Genomic DNA, 21,407 nt, shown 5'->3' on the forward strand with positions numbered 1-21,407 from the left:
TACAAGTTCAAAAACTTATTTTTCCATTTGCCATCCATCCACATTGTTTGTAATTTGAACATGGAAAAAAAAAATAGAGATACTGACTGGGCACGACAGAGAAAAAATGAGTTGTAAAAATGCAAGGAAACGGAAATAATCGCAAAACAATAAAATACAAAAGAAAAAAAAACATTTTGGTTTTTAAATGCAAAAGATCATGGAATAAAAACTTATTCCACAGGTACGTGTTGTTTTGAATCTGTAAATTAAGTTGGATTAAGTTACCCAGTCAGGGTTACCATAGCTGATAATCATGTATATTATGGCTCAAAATGTTATATTTTTCCTCCAAGGAACCACTTTGCTGTATTGTTTTGAAAGTGGTCTTGAGAACAACTTGGTGAAAAAATGATTTTCAATTGTATTTTTGGCAGTTTATTACTAGCAGCTTGTCACAAAAACAGCAAATTTGTTCCCACTTTAGTTGAATCTATGAAAAATGTCAGACACATAGACAAGTCTTTTCACACAAAGACGACTTGGTATGATAAGAAAGGTGTTCATACCAAGTATTAACTTTAAAGCTGGTTAGAATTATTCAAACTCCATTTTTGCTTTATAGACTGTATTTCCATGTGTGTTATTTTGTATTGTTGTTGTATGTTATTTTTCCATTTACTTTATCTTCATGAACCAGTTCTTAACTGTTGGGGGCTCAGTTTTGAGACGACTGTGATTCCTGTCGGTCCCCTCTGGCATTTGACCCCGAATTGCAACGTTTGGATCTTTTACGAAATCCTGAGTAACTCTTCAGTTTTGAAAGAATTATGCTCAGAGAGGGAAGAGCAAAAGCAATTATGTAAAAGAAATGTTTATTTCCATAATTAACACATACAGTACAGTATCTTTACCAACATAAAAAGTGCAATATGCATTCAAACTACAGCAATGTACAGTACAAAAATTACTGCATACTTAAATATAAAAAGAAAATGGTTACCAAACCATGAAGTAACCTACTGTGATCGCTGTCACGTCAGTGTGACAAAAGCTTCAGAACTCATTAATGATATGAGTGTAAAAGCTTAACAGCTATGAGCCCGGTGACTCCAACGAGTCTCTTTTGTTTCTCCCAAAAGGTGCAAAACAGATGTGACAGCATTTAAATATGTACGTGATTGACGTTATGATTCACATGTTTTATACAGCTTCAACGGCATTTCCTATTTAAGACAGCCAAAATTAAAAAACTTAAAAAAACAAAAAAAACAAAAACACTTTGGTCTTTCACATTGGAAAAAAAAAAAAAAAAAAAAGTAAAAAAATGTTGTGAGCTAAAAATGTTGGCAACCCTTAAATAATTTTAAGGTAAAGAATGTTGTAATGTTTTCTGTTGTTTTGTCAAGAATGTTCAGCTAACTTTAGCTGTCATAAATCCCCAGTTTCTGTCACGCTTTATGATTTTCAGCCATGTAGTGTGACTCCACACTCCGCTCTCCAAGAACAGTGAACATTGTAGGGAATGATGAGGTCAATAACATTACTCTAATGTTATTTTGGAAGATAGCTTGTTGTGTACCAGTATTCACTCAATAAAAAAAGCAGTGCAAAGGAACAACAAACTCAGAAATGTTTCTGTTTGTTGAGAACAGTGAGCGTGCCTCTGGCAAAAAGTTACCTCTCCTCTCTACTCTCATCCCATTCACTCACTCAGGGACTAACACATAGTAAATGCATTAAAATGGATTTAAAAACCAAACTGATTTCCTCACTTTAACTAGACATCAGCAACTGAACTGACTTGAACTCTTGGTTGGCGTTCATGTGAGCAAAAGCTCCATGAACACAACATGAGGTAACCATTAATTTTACAACCCGCTAGCATCTTAAACATAAACCGTGTGGTAAACAACTATGTTTATTCAACAGTTTGCTTTATGTGAAGCTCTTTGAGGGAATCAAGTTCATCAATGTAGGCTACCACTTTGTACCCGACAGATAAAAATAAGATAAGTGCCAGTGGACACCAAATTAAAGGTTACAGATCACCGTACCGTCTCGTTCTGCGGACGAACACACAGCTCTGTGCCTCTGGTCTCGTAGGTAAGGCACTTGTTTGTCCATAAATCAAACAACTTAGAGGTGAACTGATGGCTTTACACACTTCTCAGATACAGCAATATGACTTTCATCACTGTGAACAGCAGTTTGAGAAACAATGTGGCAAAGGAGAGCATACACTCCTTATAACAACAGTTGGCTTTCTTTTTATTTTCTCAGACTCTACCCTTTCCCGTTTCCAGAATCTGTACAACCTTCTTCAGCCCCGCAGGGTGACAGAAGAGGGGATGAGTGGACCGTATACAGCCTCCACTTGATTTGTCAGCTTCTAGGTTCACCTGGTCGTGCCCTCTCTGGAGTGTGCAAGTCCTTGCGGGGCCGGGATAGCGCAGAGGTGGTCGGGGAGTCCCAGTCCAAGCTGGGGTCTGGCTCTGGCGACAGTGAGAGGAGCAGGAGTGTTCCTGCATCTGAGGAGCAGACTGAACACAGGTCCTCGGAGGACAGGTTGAGGCTGCCCAACTTGGCCAGCGAGTTGGACCGCTTCAGCCTCGAGGGCACAGTAAGGCCAGCTAGCCGCATGCGGGTCTCGATCTCCTGTGCCCTCTGGCGTACGAGGCCAGGCTTCCCCCTCACGCTCCTCAGGCTGTCACTGCTGGAGCTGCGTGTCAAGGTGGAGCCGTGAGGCGAGGAGGTGGGTGTAAGCAGCCCAGACCCCACCACCCCCAACAAGGCTTCATTGGTCAGTGGCACGACCAGTGGCTCTAACCGCACTTGGCATGGCGTTGAAGATTTAGCGAAGTCGCTGGAGAACTCCTCGTCCTCCTCAGTGTGAAAGGGACTCTTTTGGGACATTTGGCATCCGTGCAAAGGCTTCAGAGAGTTCAGGCTTTCCTGAGATAAACCCGCAAGTCTCTCTAGTCTCTCTGCACGGCGGCGGACCAACCCAGATTGTCGCAGCTGTAAAAGGGTCTCCTGTTGTTGGCCAAGGTAGCAAGCCACTGCAGGCTTGTCGTCCTCAGAATCGATTTTCATCAGCTCAGGGAGAGCCTCTGAGGCACTAGCAGACTGACTCTCATCAAGCTCAGTCTTTACTTCAGAGAACTCCCCATTATGCTCAGGCTCTACTAACTGCAGTGATTCTCCAAGCCGTTCCTCTCTTTCAAGTGGAGCCTTGGTTGGGGAGGCAGCACAGTTGGCACAGTCACACAGAGGCCCACAGGGGCACCGCAGTCCCACTGAGGATCTGAGGCCTTCAGATGAGGTATGGGACTGTAGGAATGAAGCACTTGGGACTTCGGGAGGAGTCAGGTTAAGGCAACGCTTAGAAGCCAAGTTTGGAGAATCTCGTTTCAGATAAGACTTGGTCTGATCACACCAAGGCAGTGGCGTAGAAGCATCGGCTGGAAGAAGGATGGAGGAAGCTTTTTTCTAAATAAAGACGGCGCAGAAAAACAAATGCAACAATCAACAGTTATTTATGCAAATATTTAGCATTTTCAGTCTGAAATATGGGCTAAACTTCAATTTTCAAACTTACATTGTAGTTGCATGGAGTGCTGAAATGGTTGTTATTGTTGGAATTTTCATTGAGACTTGCCAGGTCCATCCCATTACCCTCTACTTCGACATCTTGCGTTTCACCACCGCCTTCATCATCTGGCTGCATTAATACCTCCATCTCTGCCTCCTCCTTTTGCACGTCCTCTTCCTCCTCCTCCTCCACTGTGCTGAATTCCAGCCTCAGACGCAGCTCCTCAAGGGGCTCCGGACCGCGACTGCAGGTCTGGGCCGCAGTCCCCTCTGCCGTCGGCCCAAAGTGGGGGAGCGGCAAGCCCTCACGGCCATCAAAGGCCTCGTCATCCAGCAGAGCATCCCTTTCCACATCCTCAATTTCTATAAAGACCTTCTCCATGCCGAGAAGGGGAGGGCCGCGCACAGGTGTTGATGGTTCACTGTCCAGCGCAGAGTCAGAGAGACGGCGGAAGTAATAGTTGTTGTAGGCTGGGTCGTTCTCCAGGGGAACAGTCCTGCATGGGGAGGGGCACGCTGCACCTTTATCAGATAGTGCTTCCTCACAGCAGGGAGACATTCCTGGATCTGGAGTCAGGATGCCTCCCTCCTCTCCTCTGCAGCACTGAGCCATTCCCTGCTGTCCCTCGGCCATCTCACAGTCTCCGTCTGGATGCCAGAGCTTGTTGTGCCGTTGTTTACTGAAAACAGAGAGAGACCAAACACAAGTTTAAAAAAAGCTTAAAGAGTTCACCTACAATTTATGCATAGATCAATCGAGGGATTATACCTGGCATCCAAGATGCCTTCGTATTCTGCCAGCTGTCTCATGAAAGCTGGGTTGGGTCGCGTGATGCTCCTCTTTTGCTTGACAAAGTTATAAGCTTTCTCTAGCGACCAGCCGTACTCCTTCATGGCATAAGCGATGACGGTGGAGGCAGACCGACTGACACCCATCTTGCAGTGAACGAGACACTTGGAGCGGTTCTTTCTGTGGGAAGGAATACATGCACATTTTTATAAAACACACATAAACATCAATTAGCAATGAAAATAACCAAATAAACTACAAACTTTCCTGTTCCACATTTGCCTTCGTCTCATCTGAAAAACTGTTGAGGTTGGATAGTAGATTAAAAACAAAAGAGGCATCTGAGGACTAATTTTCTTAATAAGTAAACCAGACTCATTCTATTACTCGATTCAGCTGTTTTGTGAAAGGGATGATCAAAGTAAACCAGAAAATGCTGAAACGGTTTTACACTTATTAAGCAATATTTTGGAACACACACACGTGATAAAATAATCATGTGAGGTTTGTTTTCTCAATTGTTTACTTTGTTCTCTCCTTGCTGCTCCTTCTCTCACTCCCAAAATCTCTCTTTTTCCACTTGTGGCCTCAGCTTATGGACTTGAGCACCTCCCCAACACTTAAACTGGTGGATCCCTTTATTTCCCCACTGTGTGAACTTTATCAAAGCAAATTTTGTGTTAATCAGCACTTCAAGAACCTGCCTGGCTGGTTCAAGTGTTGTCAGAAAATATGATCCCTAAAGCAGGAAGTTAAGCTGGAATTCTGTTTTTCTGCTACATAACAGATTGTTAACTAAACCTGTTCAACTTCTTTTTAACACAAATATCTAAACATTCAATCACATGGGAACACCTCAATGGCTTTTAGTCATTTAGACACGGTCATGACAACCTGCTGAAGTTTAAACTGAGCATCAGAATTGGGGAGAAAGGCAGTTTAAGTGAACGTGGCATGGTTGTTTGTGCCAGACAGGCTTGTGGTGGTGCAATAGTATGAAGGATATTTGCTACCAGCCGAACACTAAACTCCACAGCCTACCTGAGTATTACATAAAACAGTGGGGCCATCTTATGACAGCTGCTTCCAGCAGGATAATCCAAGAGAGCACCTTTGGGCTGTGGTGGAACAGGGGATTCGCATCATCTGCTGCGTGATGCTATCATGTCAATATGGACCAAAATCTGAGGAATGTTTCCTTGTTGAATTTACGGCATAAAGAATTTTAGGCAGTTCTGACTGCAAAAGGGGGTCTGACCTAGTATTAGCAAGGTGTGCCTAATGAATGAGTAAGTGTATGTACTACAACCTTGAAGTTACCAAGTGGGGTCATTTATGACCTCAGCTGTATATTTATATGTACTAATGTGTTACTTCACTAAAATACTAGCTTTGTTGACAGTAAGTCTCTAGTGATGATGACATACAGATAGTTATATCATTGACATGTTTTCTGTTCCACTCAGGACTCACTTTGCTTTAACAATGAAGTTATATGTGTCGTTCCAGTGAGCAAGCAGGTCGGTGGCCTCTTCATCGTAGACGCGTATGTTGTGATAACTGAATGTGCCTGGAAAGAAGTTGTCTATTTCTCGGGTTACATTGAGTATATAGGCCACCCTGGGGAGGAAAGATAACATGAACTCATCAACAGCATTCTTTCTTGCTCAAATCATAATGAAAATATGTTTTTTTTATGTGGATATCTGAGCTTCTCTATTATCTAAAATAAATCACCCTGACTCTTGCAGCTCCTCCAAATTAGATGCATTCCATTCAGAGCCCTAAAAAACAAAATGAGAGAAAATAATGTTTAGACTGGGTATATTTTCAAATCTTTGGGAGACTGTTCTTTCTCCAAAACAATGATTTTAAAGGCAAGATTACTTTAACACTAATGTTCCTTTGGGGTAGAACAGAAAAGGAATCATTTTATCTCAGCTACTCGCAGGAAACAACAGATGTAGCAAATGTTTCTGTCAATGTAAGAGACAGCATTAGTTTTCCCACCAGGTAGACATGGTCAAAGATGAGGGTGGCTTTGTCCATCTGACCCAGGATCAACAGCATCTCATTATCAATGAACTCTTTGTATTCCTTAAGGTTGCAGTTCATGTGTTGCTCCAACTCTGTACGGATCTGAACAAAAACAACAACAAAAAAAACCAAAAAAAAAAAACAACACAGCATGACTTATGTGTGAAGGGCAATAAACACACATTTAAGTGATCTCTTTTAACAAGTTAGTCCATTGATTTTTATTTCATCAAGTGACCTACCAAAACAAAGGACAGGGGCTATTCAAAAATCTTTTATCTTGCAAGCTAGACAGTCAAAAATTGACATTAAGAAATGGCAGTTAAAGCAATAACATGGAGGTATTGACAACATCTTAAAGACTATTAATACTTTCAGATACAACTGCCCATCTGCTGGGTGAAACCTAAGCAGAATATTGACCTTCATATAACTGCAAAGGAGCTGCAGGAAGGTTTAGCTGACACAAGTGGCACTGCACCTCTCCACTCTGCAGCACTGATGCAGAAACAGGATCTACATCTAAAAAGGAAATCCTACCTGCAACCTCATCACAGAAGACTAAAGCATTGCGCTTGGGTAAGCCCAATTCACTGTATCCGTTTCTTGATGAAGAGACTACAGTGACCAAATTTAAGTAAAAAACAAATCCAATCTAGAGCTCAACAAGCACAAAGTGTATGGAGTGGCATTCAGAGTTTCCTAAACAGAAACTCTGCAGGGAGACTTTATGCTATATGGTAAAAAGTGAATAAAATCCTAAATCAAGAATAGAAAAGATAAATGGTGTAAAGAGGGGTTAGTAACAACTAACTTGGTAGGATAGCCAAATGCTATAATTTAAGTTAATGAGAAAAAAGTAGGATGCATGTTTAGGTGTTTGCTTAGTAGTTCTTTTCACTTCCAAAGCAAGAAATTTGCACAGGCGTGCCCAAGTATTTCCATAAATAATGATAAATCTTTAAAGAATAAAATTTAAAGGAAGCCTTTCAAAACTAAACCACATGAAATGGAAAGTAAATGACTTTTTTTTTTTTTTTTTTTTTTAAACCTGTTTGGAGGTGACGTTCTCAAGGTCCTGGCACGTCATGATGCTTCTGAGTTTTGCTTTAATAAGGCACTCTGTCCTCTCTCTCTCTGAAGGCCTGCAAAAGATGATGTCTCATGAAACTCTCAGCACTTGTTAAAGACAGCTGCTCCAAAAGAATCTGAACCCATTTCAACAAAATTTAAGTTGGACTGCGTTTACTGACTTGTCGACAAACATGGTGGGTGAGTCTGGTCGTGTGGTCTCCAAGTCCTTCATGGCGTTCCACTCGTTGATGCAGCTCTGGTCTGAAGCAATGCAGCTCTCATAGTAGCCCATCCAGGTGAGAGCCATTCCTCCAGGGAAATAGTTATACCTGCGTGAAACCTCGCATGCTTTGTGCAGAACCTGCAGGGCTGACCTAGATGGTTGTTGAATAGGAAAATAAAGAATTGATAGTTTGATTCTCTTTAATGATGAAAAAAATAATAATAAAATAAAATCACATGATTGTGTTGTTTACAGTTTGGCCTTGTGCACTTTTGTGCACATATGTCTTTATGCCAGTAGGTGGCATATTGAGCACTGCCTCAGCCTGCACCATTGCAGCAGAGTCTGTCTATTAGGGGATTTATTGTTGTGTGCCATGAAAGTCAACTGTAGCAGCCAGCCACTGTGACTCCGGGGGTTGATCATTACTCACCACATAGCCTGCACTGACACGGGTTTGAAGACATGAGTCCGACCTGCCGTGTTCACAGTAAAACCCCTGAGGAGCAAATAAAACAGATGGTTACTATGTGTTCATCTAAAGTGTCAGGGATGGATGCAAAAAAAAAAAAAAAAAAGCAGCACGATAATGCTCCAGCTGTGGCCTCTGTCCTTAAAACAAGGGTCATAAAGAAAGAATTTAAAAAAAAAAAAAACAAAAAAAAACCAAACTCACCCATCTCCATCCAAGTGGATCTTTGTATCGCTCCACAGAGGTAGCACCATGCCTATCGAGCAGCTTTTACTGGAAAAGTAGAATAAAAAAGGCAAAAAGGGGGAATGAAAGAACAATGTTTACATGGACTTTTAATTCAGTTGTTACAAGAAATTTGTATTTTGTTTAAAACTACTAGCTTCACAGGTAACTCCATACCTCCAACAGAGAAATGGTAACATTTAAATGTCAACTGTTTTAAGGTACAAAGGTTTGAGCTTATGTGTGGCTAGAAACAAGGACATATTTTAAGCTTCAGTCAGAGTGGTGCAGGTGAGTGCTATCTACATTCACAAGTACATATTGTATAAAGTATTTCATCTGTCTTGTTCAGAATAAACACAAAGTCAATAAAAATATCAAATCTTTAATGGAGCTTAGCCTTTAAGAATATTAAACTCTACATATTTTACCAGTCTTTGTTGGTGAAGTCGATTCCCAGAAGGATGTTCTCCTCTGTGTCTTGTCGCCCACTGGTGTACACCACCACCATGTACCGCACACGATCTGACCATGCACTCTCCAGCCGTACCGCCTGCACAAGACACAAACAGTGGAATTCAAAGTGTTTCATCCAGGTTATAAAATTTCAAAACACTAATTTAAGTATTTATATAATAATTAAAATGTAAACATTGTGTTAACTGCCTTCACACAGGCAGAAAAGCTAATGCACAGGAGAAGCAAGAAAATTCTGGTAAACTGCTTTTCTGTCCAACAAAGTGTCGCACGCTTGATGCAACAGGGTAGCTGAGTGCTCAGGATGTGTGCGGGCACATAGGTGGTAAACATAAAGTGGGTAACACATACACCCCTATGCTATGGAAACATGTTGTAATGCTCTCCTGAGTATGTTCAAACCTGCCCTTGTGAGCTAATAATTACAGTGAGCAAATAAGCATCTGATTACACAATAAAATGCATTCTGGAGGGTTTGTTAGTCACTGGTCTCACTGTGTGTGTGTGTGTGTGTGTGTGTGTGTGTGTGTGTGTGTGCGCATATTTCCATCTAGATGTATGAACAGATTTAAGCTGTCTCTTACCAGTTTGATTCTGTCCTCTGATCGAAGAATGTTTATCATCACCTGCAGGTGTTGAGGTAAGTCACCTGTTGAGGTGGTGACAGTTATTATAAATTTTCATCAGCATACACACATTTGTAGTTTGAAAACAATAAGGAGAATTAAGGAGAATAAAAAGCAAGCACAGTGGCTTATTAAATGCACTGCTGCAGGATACTGAAGGTAAGTGAAATTAGGCTGCTCCCTAGTGTTGAACATCAAGGCCAAAACTAATACCTGCTCCTGGAAAAACGAACAGATCACCTGCTCAGTGATTCTTATCAGCTGACAAAACGTGAACTGACAATGAAATTGCATGCACAAATTTATCTAACCACAACAACTCAAGAACTTGTCTTGGCTCCTTTTATATCACTGAGTGATCTATCTGCCAAGACATGTCAGTGGAGCTGGATAATAAAACAGGGCGTGAAGATGGACCAGCAGTTGATAGAGAGCCAGCTATTTTGAAATATGTCACAACAGGTCAGGAGAAACAAACTGACATCCTGACTGGTTTAACTTACAGATACTGGCATGAGACAAGGTAAAAGACTCTTTCTGGCAGTGTCATGTCATTTCTCTGCTCTGATTTTTGGGCCAGGCTTAAACTATATACATTATATTTAAAACCTACAAATAAAAAAAAGAGGAGGATCAACACTATATTGAAGGTATTCTAAAGCTCCTCCACCAAGTTATTGCTTTCAGTACTAAAACATTACTCTGAATTTATTTGACAGACCCTGTTTATGCTTTGGGTTCCTTCTTCATAGCTGTTAGAAATAAATCCTCAGAAAACTATTCACATGCTGTGGATCAAAGTCAAGTGAGTTCCTAACACTAACAGCTGCAAGTTACCAGTCATACTCAACACATAAATGCATTGTTTTGTTAGTCTCGTTTAAACTAGTTCAACTTAAAGTCTTCACTTAAACCACTGAGCCTGGAGAGAAGTTAACAACAACCAAACAGCTCACTCATATGTAAAGTCAAACACGTCACAGCCACATAAATATTGACTCCCAGATTGCAGAGCATTGTATTTTTAATGTCATGGTTATTTCCACAAAACTGGTTGATGAGACCAAAATATTTTATTCCCACAGAGCAGTTGTTCTTCTCATGCACGTTTTGCATGAATCCCTCTCACTGTTCTGCACTTTTCGTTTCTTAAAGGCCAGAGTTACTGGGAAATTACACAAGTATTTCCATAGTAAAATGTGTTTGAGGACAAAGTAGGACCTTCAAATATGTGGGTTACCTGACAAAGTGGCTGGCAGCATAGACCAAGCTGCCAGCCGCAGCCAGCACTTGCCAAGTGACTTGGCAGTGCTTCAACTGTTGGCTAGTGTTAAAGACCCATAATGTCATTGGACTGACTCGTAAGCCTTATGTCTTTAAAGCTATAATTGTGTCTTTCAAAAGTGATTAAAGATACATGCAAGTTCAGTTCAACTTGTAACGAAACCTCTGACTTTAATCAATAGAAAATCAATTACAGATAAATCACTAGTTCAAGTTCAAACAGGCCTCACAGGAGTGTAACCATAAATGAGAGACTTAAAACAATTTGTATAATGGTTCTATTTCTACAATATCCAAATTCCAGTATTCTATTGCAATATAATGGTATTGTGGCATTAATTTACACAAAGAACCACAAACTCGGTTTCACATAAAAAATTAAACTTGAATAATTTTGTTTATCTTGCTTGAGCTAAAATGATGAAAAACTACCAAACAAAGTCACAAAAGGGAAATCTGAGTACAACTGTTTATAGTTACTAGGTAAAGTTAACACAAGCAAAGTAGTTCAAATGATAAGGCCCTCCTTTAATCGTCAGCAGAAGTTTTGTCCACAGTGCTAACATACGCTGGATTTAAGCACTAATCTGCCTAAGCTACACGTCTGGAACATGCTTATCAACGAGGCAGCCTCCATTCTCCACACCTCAGCCGCAAACATCTGCTGCAGTGTTAGGAAGTTTACCAGCTAACCTGGATGAGAAGTCTAATGAAGAGATTCACAAGCTCATGAGTTCAGTTTGGGTGAATGACGTGGGTATTGTAGTGTCTCACCTGCATGTTTGTGATGAGGATGTGCTTTCTGGCCCTGGTGACTGCTTCCCTGCTGCAGAAAGAGAGCAGCACCCTTCACCATGAAGAAGCTCTCACTCAGGCTGCAAACAAATGAGAGGAAAGTCAGGGGTTACACATCTTTAGAAAAGACACACTGTGTGTAAACCACAACTCAGCAGAGCAACAGCTCAGGTTGCTCTTTGGAAAACTCAACCAAACAGTGGGACACGAGACAAATGAATTTTTTTTTTTTTTTTTTTTTTTTTAAACAGGATGCTTCTGTTCAGTTGGAAACATCCAACGAGATGACAATAAATCCTGGTTGTCTGCTGAGGGCGAATTACCTCAACAGCTGAGTGGAAAAGCCCAGCTGCCATGTTACAGGCCCAGACGTCAGGTCTGCAGCCGCCATGAATCAAGCTTTGATCCTGAATGCTTATCTGTCTTTTTTCTGCTGTACTCAGATTTGACCTGTCAGGACTCCACTGTCTTGGTATAATGCAGCACAGGCCCAAATAACTGACCAAACTGCAGCTGTTTGCGGCGCTTAACCTCCACAAAGACCGAAAAGCAGCAATTACTACGTCACACCTGCTTGTAAAAATCCATGAGTTTTTCAGGTTAGGCTTAAGACGTGTCAACAGACGACACAAGTATGAAGGCGCAAAAATAAATAAATAAGTGAGGTGTTTCCTCCGGGCTGAATTCAATCATTCAATTTCACTGAAAAACAATGTCAACGCATTCATAAATCTACAGTACCTGGCAGCTGCGTGGAACACACGCATCACGTATTCTGTGTGCGCACTCTGGCAAACCAGGACATCTTTGAAAAAACAAAATCCTAACATGTACTAAAGAAGTGCCTGCCTGCAAATACGGTCATCAGGAAATCACTGTTTTCAAGTTGTGTGAGCTTAGAAAGCAACACTGGCATCAGTTTATGATTATGAAAGAAAAGAAAAAATATTTTGCTTTTCAAGTTTGCAGAAGTTTAATGAAAAGAATTGAGATGAAATCACACTTCCATGGGAAACTGCCGATTACTGCAGTGGCTCCTAAGGTTGCCTCAGAGGAAAAACTCAAATATGAATTATTATCATAAATGTCCTCATCTGAATTAAATCAACTACTGCACATTTTTATATCCAGCTCTGGAATTCCTCTCCCAAACAGCCCTCTCTGATCATACTTTCACAACCCACATACACAAGAGCAAGCCTGGCTCAAAACAGATGATTTTGTGGGAACAAAGGATTTCGTTTTGTACACCTCACAATAAACTCCGGCCGCCCCCAGCAGCACAGCAAAAAAGTTTCAGTGACAAAGTATGGGGGCGGACACCTCTCAACAAGAGCTTTTTGTCTCACTTTGGAGGATTTTTGTTTCACTGTGTTCTCTGCTTGGGATTTATTACGCTGTCAGGAAGGTCTACTGTCAGGGAACGACTATATGTGCCAAAAGTGGCAATACCAAGAGCAAGAGCAGAGCAACAGCCCCATTATTGCTCAGCAATTTGCACAAAAGTTGTAATCCAACTGTAAGTTCACTGATCTTAACCTGTGATACTAGATAACTTCTAGCAAAAAAACCAAAAACCAAAAGTGCACTCTGGTGAAATTTGAGAATCTGTGAAACTTGTCCTCGTGTAAAATCAAGAGCTGTCCCGCAGCTTCACGATCACACTCAGACATCCTAATTGAACCTACTGTCTCTTACCCTGCAGCACCCTGCTATCAGCTTCTCCACAAACACTATGGCTAAAAATACATCTGGTATCAAAGCAAAACAAAAACAACAAATGACTATGAAAGAAAAGCTCGCCAGATAGCCAGAATGATTCAGCTAGAATGTGGAGTGCTGTACCCATACCTTATTTACATCATAGTGAAAAGATCACAGTGAAAAAGTCACAAGAGCACAGCTACTAACAGAATGATGGTGAATCCAAGATTTTGGAATCGCATAACTCCTTTTAACTGATGTTCATTATCTCATATCAGCAGGAAAAGTCCTAAAACCAACTTAGTCTGTTGACCTGAAAAGACACCATGGCATCTGTTAGAATAGAATCCAGCCAATCTTCAACAACTTATACTGACAGATTTTATTAAAAGTTAGAATATACCAAGTTGTTTAAAAATCTAACCACTATCATATCAGTGAAGGATTTCATTCTTAGCTGTTTAAATCCCATTTAGAAGTTAAACTTAACTTACATGCGGTTTATCTCACTCTGGGTCAACACTGCATTCTTCACAAAATAAGGTAGCATCTTCATCATGGCCTCCTCAATGGCTTCTACAACCAGATACATCCTGTTAACCCGAACCAGACACACGCGTCTCCTGCACGAGGTAACCCCTCTTGGTCAGCCTCCAGAAACAGCGAAGGAGCAAAGCAAGAGAAGAATGGTGGCTACAGCACTCTTGAGTGACAGACTGACTGACAGCCTGTACTCATCTGCGCTGCTCAGTAGAGAAGTGCCGCCTGTTCAGATGCCACTCCCTCCGTTTCACCTCCTCCTCCTCCCTCATGTGAGCGTCTCTTTGTGCAAGTCAGCCTTCTTCCTGCAGGGACATAGTGCAGCCTCCACCCGTTGCCTCAGGCTCACACAGCCAGTCTCCCTCGTCTCCCAGTCTGTCCTGTCTCTATCACACACTTTTGCAGTGTTACACTGAGCTCTGTTACGATTAAGATATTCCAGTATCACTCAAAGTGCAGATCTCCAGTATGAAATCTGTGTCAGCTGAGAATGACAAAGTTAAAGAGAGGTGGTTTCTTCCTTAGCTAATGCAGAACATTTATCTCCAGGATGTTGTGTTGCTAAAAACATGTCTGCAAAACGACGGAAAAGCAGGGGAAAAGCAAAACCACTTGAAAGACAAAAAAGCAGACTGAGGAATTTTGGCTTGAAACTCCCTAATGGGATGTCTCCATGCCACATTATAGGTCAACAGAATCCAAGGTAGTTCCTCTAGGCTGCTTGACACATGGGCCAAGCATGGCTGGATAGGACAGTAAGAACTGGCAACGTCCCAAAACTCCTAAATCTCATTATACGCAGGCTTATAAGGGAGGGATTATCTTGGCTCTTTCCTTAAAGTGGCCAGTGCTGGTTCTCACTCATTCACATGAACCACAAACAAACAACATTGTGTTATATTGTTGGAGATTACAAGAGGTGAAAACAAGCATATCTTCTATGTCTAATATGTCAGCAAGGACTATTGCTTTTAAATGCAGGTAAAGAAGGAAAATATGGAACTGAAATTAAATACAATGAGGCCATTATAGTTCACAACAATTGGTGAAACGTGCAGCCACATGGTAGCCTAGGCTATAACTTTCCTTTGCACTTTCTCTTTCTCACCAAGCATTTAACCCCCCACACATTTACAATGAAGCGGCACTACTGTGTTAATCTGAGAAGATTGGCTAACAGACACTAACAATAGCTCTGCGACACGGATAACAAGATAGCCCTCCTTTTCTCCTCAACAATGGGACATCGTCTGTAACACCCGTGGTTACTAGCAGGTGCTGTACTCTACAAACTGCTCTGTGGCAGTCCAGGTGAAACCCTAAACAGCTTGATGTGCCAGGTGCAGGAAACAGAAGCGTAGACCTGAACATAGGAACTTATTCTGCATTTAAGGTCAAGCTTTAGAAGCAACAGGTAGGAATAAAGGCATGTCATTTAATTAAGGTGTAGGCTGTTCCTGTAAAAGTGTCCAGGTGGACCTGAATGGGGCCAAGCAGGACCAGATGTCTGCTAAAGCACTGCTCTGAGTCACCAGGTGAGCTGCTATGTTAGGAAGGTACTCTGGACTAGACTGAGCACTCACAAAGAGGCTACACAGAGGCTGTAACCAGGCGGGTTTATCCACGGTCTTAGAGTGTTTTGCACACAGCAGCACAATAAGGGGAAAAAAGCCTCCTCTCGGGGCTGTCAGTTGCATAATGCTGGCATTTTTCTCACTGACACCACTGAAAGCAGTAAAGAGAGGGAGGGGCCAGACATGGAGGAACAGACCTCAAGTATCTGTGGAGTTTTGAAGGACCTGAACAGGAAACAAATAACGTCATCGTGTTACAGAGAAAAATAGACCCGGATCTGGTGATTCTACTGTAGTTTGTTCTGCCAAAAAAGAGTAAAAGTATTTACTTTCTGGACAATAAAAGTACAAGTATAATAGTGCCTGTGGACAACCTCATCTACCAGTCCTTCATCTCACTATCTGTGCTGTGCTTTCTTTCTCTAACGCGCACATTAACACACATTTTTGTCCGATTCTGTGTCTTGCCCACCTCTGCTGTGTACAAGGTGGTAAAATGAAATCATTCCTTGGTTTAGCGCCATAGACACCTGCATGATGTTTATGTTGGCCCAAATCAACCCCTCCAATTCGTCATCATTATCGAGGTGGGCCAGGAACAGCGAGCACAAATACTCCCAGTTGGCAGATGCACAGCTGTCAATTAACAGATGCAACTACATATCTACCACAGAAGATAAGCAGTGCCTGTCAAGTAAAAGACAACTTATTACACCTTACTATAAACATGAATTTACTGGCATTTTAACCACAGAATGTTATCTTACAGACTCCTCAAAAAATGAAAGAAATCTTGAGGCATGCCAGCACTCGCATCACACATAGATCATTCCCTCACACATGCATTGCTTGGGGACACAGCACAGAAGATTGCATAACTCCAAAAGAAACGAAGCTCTTAAAATGATGAATGTGCACACATCATCCAAAGTGAATAATAAGAAATCAGGGAATCAAGTTTATGAGAACAAAGAACTTTCAACAGGAGAAAAGAGAAATCTGTCAATATTAGTGACACACAAAGACCGGCTTTCTCTGTTTCACCGTCTTGACAAGTTTATTTTGTACATGGGACTAAGCTGTTACAAAAGTTATTGTATTGATTTGTTGTGAAATAAAAAGTCTGCCTGTGCTTTGAGATTCAGTTTGGCAGAGTTCATTTTTCAAAATACAGCGGTTACAGTCATTGCATTTAATGTTTTAAACCTTCACATCTTGCACAGTTATTGGAAGAAAACTTTTTTTAAAAATTGCTTCATGTTTTCTCTGTCAAAAATATTTACACATCTACATCAACATAAACTCAAAGAGCCTAAAACAGTGCATTTGCATTAATGTTACAAAAAGAATAAAATAACACACGATAAAGGGACAATTACTCTATTTTGAAAAAACACACCTCTTTCTCTCTCTCAAGCTGCCCCAGGGACTCAGAAGAAACTTTTGGAAGAAAACTGAGTTTATTACTGAACACAGCTGAGTCATAGAACTTGTAATGCATGAATCCCTTATCCAAAGATAACAAACCAAACATATTCAGCTTGGGAGTATTCACAAATTTGAATGCTCAAAACACAAGTTACTAGAGCCAAGTGGTTTCTTGAAATCATTGACTGTTCTAAAAATGCACTCTTGTTCTTGTTATAAGATCAGGAACACAAAGGGAAACCCACTTCAGACTGAAAAGAACAGATTACAACAATTATGGCTGCTGTACATTATAGTCATGTCAGATTTCTCATATTCCTACATAATATAAACACATAATATATATGATGCATTATTAGATACACCTGACATAGTTACTATGACCTGTAAAAGTTTAAACTGAGCATCAAAATGGAAAGAAAGCAGGCTGGTCAGAGTATTTCAGAAACTGCTGATCTACTGGGATTTTCCCACGCAGCCATCTTTAGGGTTTACCAGTGAGCGACAGCTGTCTGAGCAAAAATTCCTTGTTTATGCCAGAGTAGAATGGCGAGTCTGCTTTGATACAACAGAAAAGAAGAGCAACTAAAAAAAAGCGCTTGCTGCAACCAAAGTATGTAGAAGAACATCTCCAAATGCACAACACGTTGAACGTTGAAGCAGATAAGCAACAGCAGCAGACGACTACACCAGATGCCATTTCTGGCAGCTAAGAACAGGAAACTGAATCTACAGGCTCACCAAAATTAGACCTCAATTTTGGTAGTGCAATCTTTAAGCACTTTGGTCTCCTTAGTCCACTGAGCATTGTTTAAATGCCACAGCCTACCTGAGTATGGATGCTGACCATGTCCATCCCTTTGTGACCACACTGTTCCCATCTTCTGATGGCTGCTTACATCAGAATAACACACCATGTCATGAAGCTCAAAAAGTCTCAAACTGGTTTCTTTAAAATGACAATGAGTTCACCGTGCTCAAATGGCTTACAGTGTCACTAGATCTTAATCCAACTGAGCACCTTTGAGATGTGGTGGAACAGGAAATTCACGTCATGACTGTGCCAACAAATCATCATCAACTGTGTGATGATACCAGCGTGGACCAAAGTCTCTGAGGAATGTTTTCAGCACCTTGCTGAATCTGTGCCACGTAGAATTAAGACAGTTCTCCAACCTGGTACTGGCAACTAACAAAGTGGCTACTGAGTGTACCTGACACATCCATCCGAACAGACTAGAGAGTCAGTAAGCATTTTTTTTCTTTTATCTACACTCATTAAACACTGCTTAATAATTTGCTTGCAGTCAAATACTTTTAAAAAAAATGCTGATATTGTGTGTTTTTAATAAGTAAAAAGATCAAATCCTAAATGTTAAGTTTTTTTTTTTTTCCAATCTATGCCACACACACACACACACACACACACACACACACACACACACACACACACACACACACACACACACACACACGGTCTGTTAAACAGCAAAAAAGAAAAGCTGTGGGAACGCCAAGTGACTCAGATAATGGCGCGCAGTCCAAGAACACGTTGATCGGTCTAAGTGCTGATAAATAAACAGACATAATTGTCAACATATTACATGATAGACTACTAGGAACAGCATGTTTTTTTTGTTTGGGTTTTTGTTTTTTTACAGTTGGCTTTTAAGAACTGTAGACTTTAATCAGACACACACCCACACGCTTTTTATGACCCTGACAATCAGGTGTGCTCATTCACCGATAGCGCCTTGTTTGCCAATATTCCAGGTTTTACTAAATGACTCAAAGGCAGATGCAGACAGTCAGTTGATAACACCTGTGTGGTACCATATCACAGAAAGCTTAAGCTAAATTTGAAGTAAACTTACCTCAGATTTACTCGCCGTTCATCTTCACTCCCAAAATCCTGCAACAGATAACAGAAAAGATTTATACCATACTGAAATCATTTCAACTGCACTGTTACTGCTATAGCAGAACTATAGTCTTGTCTGTATTTTACTAAGCACAAACTCTGATAAATGTATGCAAAAAATCAAGCAGCAATGGAGGTGCTATACATTCAGCATCTACACTTTGGAAGATGAACATACAGAGATACTAAATTTTGATATAAAGCATACTTTCTAGGGTTACCACCACTACAGCTACTCATGTGATCAAATGATCTGTAAGAAAGCTGTACAACTTCAAACACCTATTCTTAACCGTATCAACAATGGCTCACCACAGCAGGATTGTAGGGATGCTAGGGTAGAGTTTGATTGAAAACATGACTCTGAAGTAAATGCCAGGGTAGTCAAGGTACATGTTTTACCTTCATTTTAAAGGCAGCCACACCACCAAGAGAAGCTTACAAGGTAAGAGTAGATAAGACTCTAAAGTTCATCAATATTTTGAAAGATGTTGTTCCAAAGACGATTTTTCTTGTCACAGTGAAGGTGCATTAAAGGCAATGGGACTCAGTTGATGCTGAATGTAACAAACATTCAGCTAAAAGGAAAAATAAAAATGAGGAGTACCATTCGTAGGGAGGACGGAAGGAAATCATTTTGCACGGGCTTCCACAAAGTAATGCACAGCGAGCTGAGTGTCTTTATTATTGTGCATAAGCATGAAAATAACCTCACACATTAGCTGCCTCGTGCCTTCATACCAGTATCTCCTGCCTCCCTGTTTACCTCAGTTCTCCTTCCTCCCCTTCCTACAGTAGTCCTCCTCCACCCCACCCACCCCTCATGAGCAGATGACATCATAGTTGCAGCAGATTTCTGCCAGCTTTATCTGTCACACCTAAACAGCCGTCAGGCAACAATGACATACAGGACAGGACCAAAAAAAAATCCCCTTTAGAAAAAGGAGACAATCTACTTGCACTAAATAACGTGTCACCATATTTATGAGTACAAAATAAGGTAGAAATAAGAAGTATTTCAGCCTATCCTTACCTAACACAGCTCACACACTTCTGGTTGTAAATAAAGCCAGCTATAGATAGTAATTCTAGTTTCTGTTACAGGCAGAGAGCAGCACAAGGTAAGCTTCTCTGCCTATAGCTGGTAGTTAGCGCCCCCATCTGGTAACGAATAACTACTTAAATAGCAAAGGGAACTTATTTTGAATGGCTTAAACCATTACTTCTTCTCAGTGAAAGTATGCAGAAACCTCAAACCGTGACTATCTACTGTTACAGTTAAGTATTAACAATTTCAGTTGTCGTCGTATGTGTCTGTTTGCCAGGAATATGGTATTTTCCCATGCTTAATCGCACGACCAACGACACAGCACGATGGAAATTAGAATAGCGATAATCTGTGTGTAACTGTTTCCAATTTGATTTCTGTAATAGGTATTTTATAGTCAAGTCCGCCGAGTCAAAACATCCACACAGCTTTAGAGTCAGTAAATTAATGCAAATATAGCAGCAGTGCATTAAGCTCCCTGACAGTGCTGTGTGCTTGATATATTTAAGAAAAACGTTCATTTTTAATGTCAGCCACTCACATCATAAACAGCTAACGTTAATGTTAGCCACAGCTCTTATCATTTATGAGGCACTTGTCAAACTAAGCTAACGTTAGCTCTTTAAAATGGACACCTGGCCAATTGAACAGGTGTGGCGTTTCTTTAATATTATTAAATAACAAAAAAAGATTTCACAGACTAATTGGAATAAGCGATAGTCAGCTACAACTCTCTGTAACGAAAACGTTTGCTAGCTACCATGAGCTAACAGCCTAGCATAACTAACTAGCTAATTCAGTCTCAATCAGCAGGCCTTCCTCTGGCAGCATCTCCCTCATCCTCACTCTGACACCACCACAACGGAGCATTGAAGCTTTGCTTCACTCGGCACCAAACTCACCTCCCCCGCGGTCGTAGTTGCTGTGCTGGCGGTGGAAGCGGCGCTCGGGGTCGGGGACCGCTGCAGAGTAACCAACGCCATGGCTGGGAGCTGAGGATGATGATGCACCGGCCGGCCGCTCTGGCCTGGTGAGCTGCAGCTAGCTGCTGGGCTAACGATACATACAGCTGACAGAGAGACTGATGATTGGAGGGAACCGAGCCGAGTTATCCTTTCAGGCAGGGCCCCCGGTGAAGGAAGTTATGCCTTCAATCCATCCCGGCGACACTTCTTTTGTAATTATGTAGTCATAATATAACTGCTAAACCTATGAATAACAGTGACATCACGGCAACTGACATGTACAGCAGCCTGTTTGTATGCGACCTTTAAACGAGGCAATTCAGGTTTACATAACAGGCTATTTACAACAGGATCGAAAACACAAACAAGGCTATGTAAAAGCACACTCGTGGGTAGGAACAAAATGTAAAAATCGCGAAAGAAAGAAATATTCAAAAAGCTTTACAGATATACGAAAAATAAGCAATGTCTGAAATATGTTTTTACTATTTTGTTCAGAAGTAGGCGTGACTTGACTCATAATAATGTGCAAAATGCGACCCAAAGTACAATAACAATTTCATTATTATTATTATTGTTGTTATTGCTGTTCTGACTGCTTTTATAATAATGAATCAATATAATGGCATATCTGAATATACTTAAAGTGTT

The 21,407-nt window shown here is 41.0% G+C and overlaps 1 protein-coding gene across 2 annotated transcripts; it reads right to left on the bottom strand.

Moving 5' to 3' along the window:
- Positions 1–837: 837 nt before the first annotated feature.
- ssh1a (slingshot protein phosphatase 1a) lies at positions 838–20,799 on the bottom strand. 2 transcript variants are annotated; one of them, XM_082553459.1, is made up of 15 exons: positions 20,694–20,799; positions 18,697–18,734; positions 11,556–11,656; positions 9,456–9,520; positions 8,826–8,947; positions 8,374–8,442; positions 8,131–8,196; positions 7,654–7,848; positions 7,452–7,545; positions 6,374–6,502; positions 6,101–6,147; positions 5,837–5,983; positions 4,343–4,543; positions 3,581–4,253; positions 838–3,471 (listed from the first exon to the last, which is right to left on the bottom strand). In XM_082553459.1, exons 1-15 carry the CDS (start codon positions 20,772–20,774, stop codon positions 2,365–2,367), a joined length of 3,135 nt encoding a protein of 1,044 aa, XP_082409585.1. In that variant the 5' UTR covers positions 20,775–20,799; the 3' UTR covers positions 838–2,364. The 2 variants fall into 2 exon arrangements, with proteins under 2 accessions (XP_082409585.1, XP_082409586.1); XM_082553460.1 differs by lacking the exons at positions 18,697–18,734; positions 20,694–20,799 and adding an exon at positions 13,775–14,083.
- Positions 20,800–21,407: the final 608 nt, after the last annotated feature.

Source organism: Aulonocara stuartgranti (assembly GCF_965226115.1).
Source record: "Aulonocara stuartgranti genome assembly, chromosome: 12".
Taxonomy (NCBI): domain Eukaryota; kingdom Metazoa; phylum Chordata; class Actinopteri; order Cichliformes; family Cichlidae; genus Aulonocara; species Aulonocara stuartgranti.

Excerpts from the sequence above, each read along its gene's own strand:
- ssh1a (XM_082553459.1), bottom strand. The coding sequence starts at position 20,774 with ATGGCGTTGGTTACTCTGCAGCGGTCCCCGACCCCGAGCGCCGCTTCC. Across the intron at positions 8,948-9,455 it reads CAGAGGACAGAATCAAACTG|GCGGTACGGCTGGAGAGTGC; the intron begins GTAAGAGACAGC and ends TGTCTTGTGCAG. Across the intron at positions 4,254-4,342 it reads GAAGGCATCTTGGATGCCAG|TAAACAACGGCACAACAAGC; the intron begins GTATAATCCCTC and ends CTCTGTTTTCAG.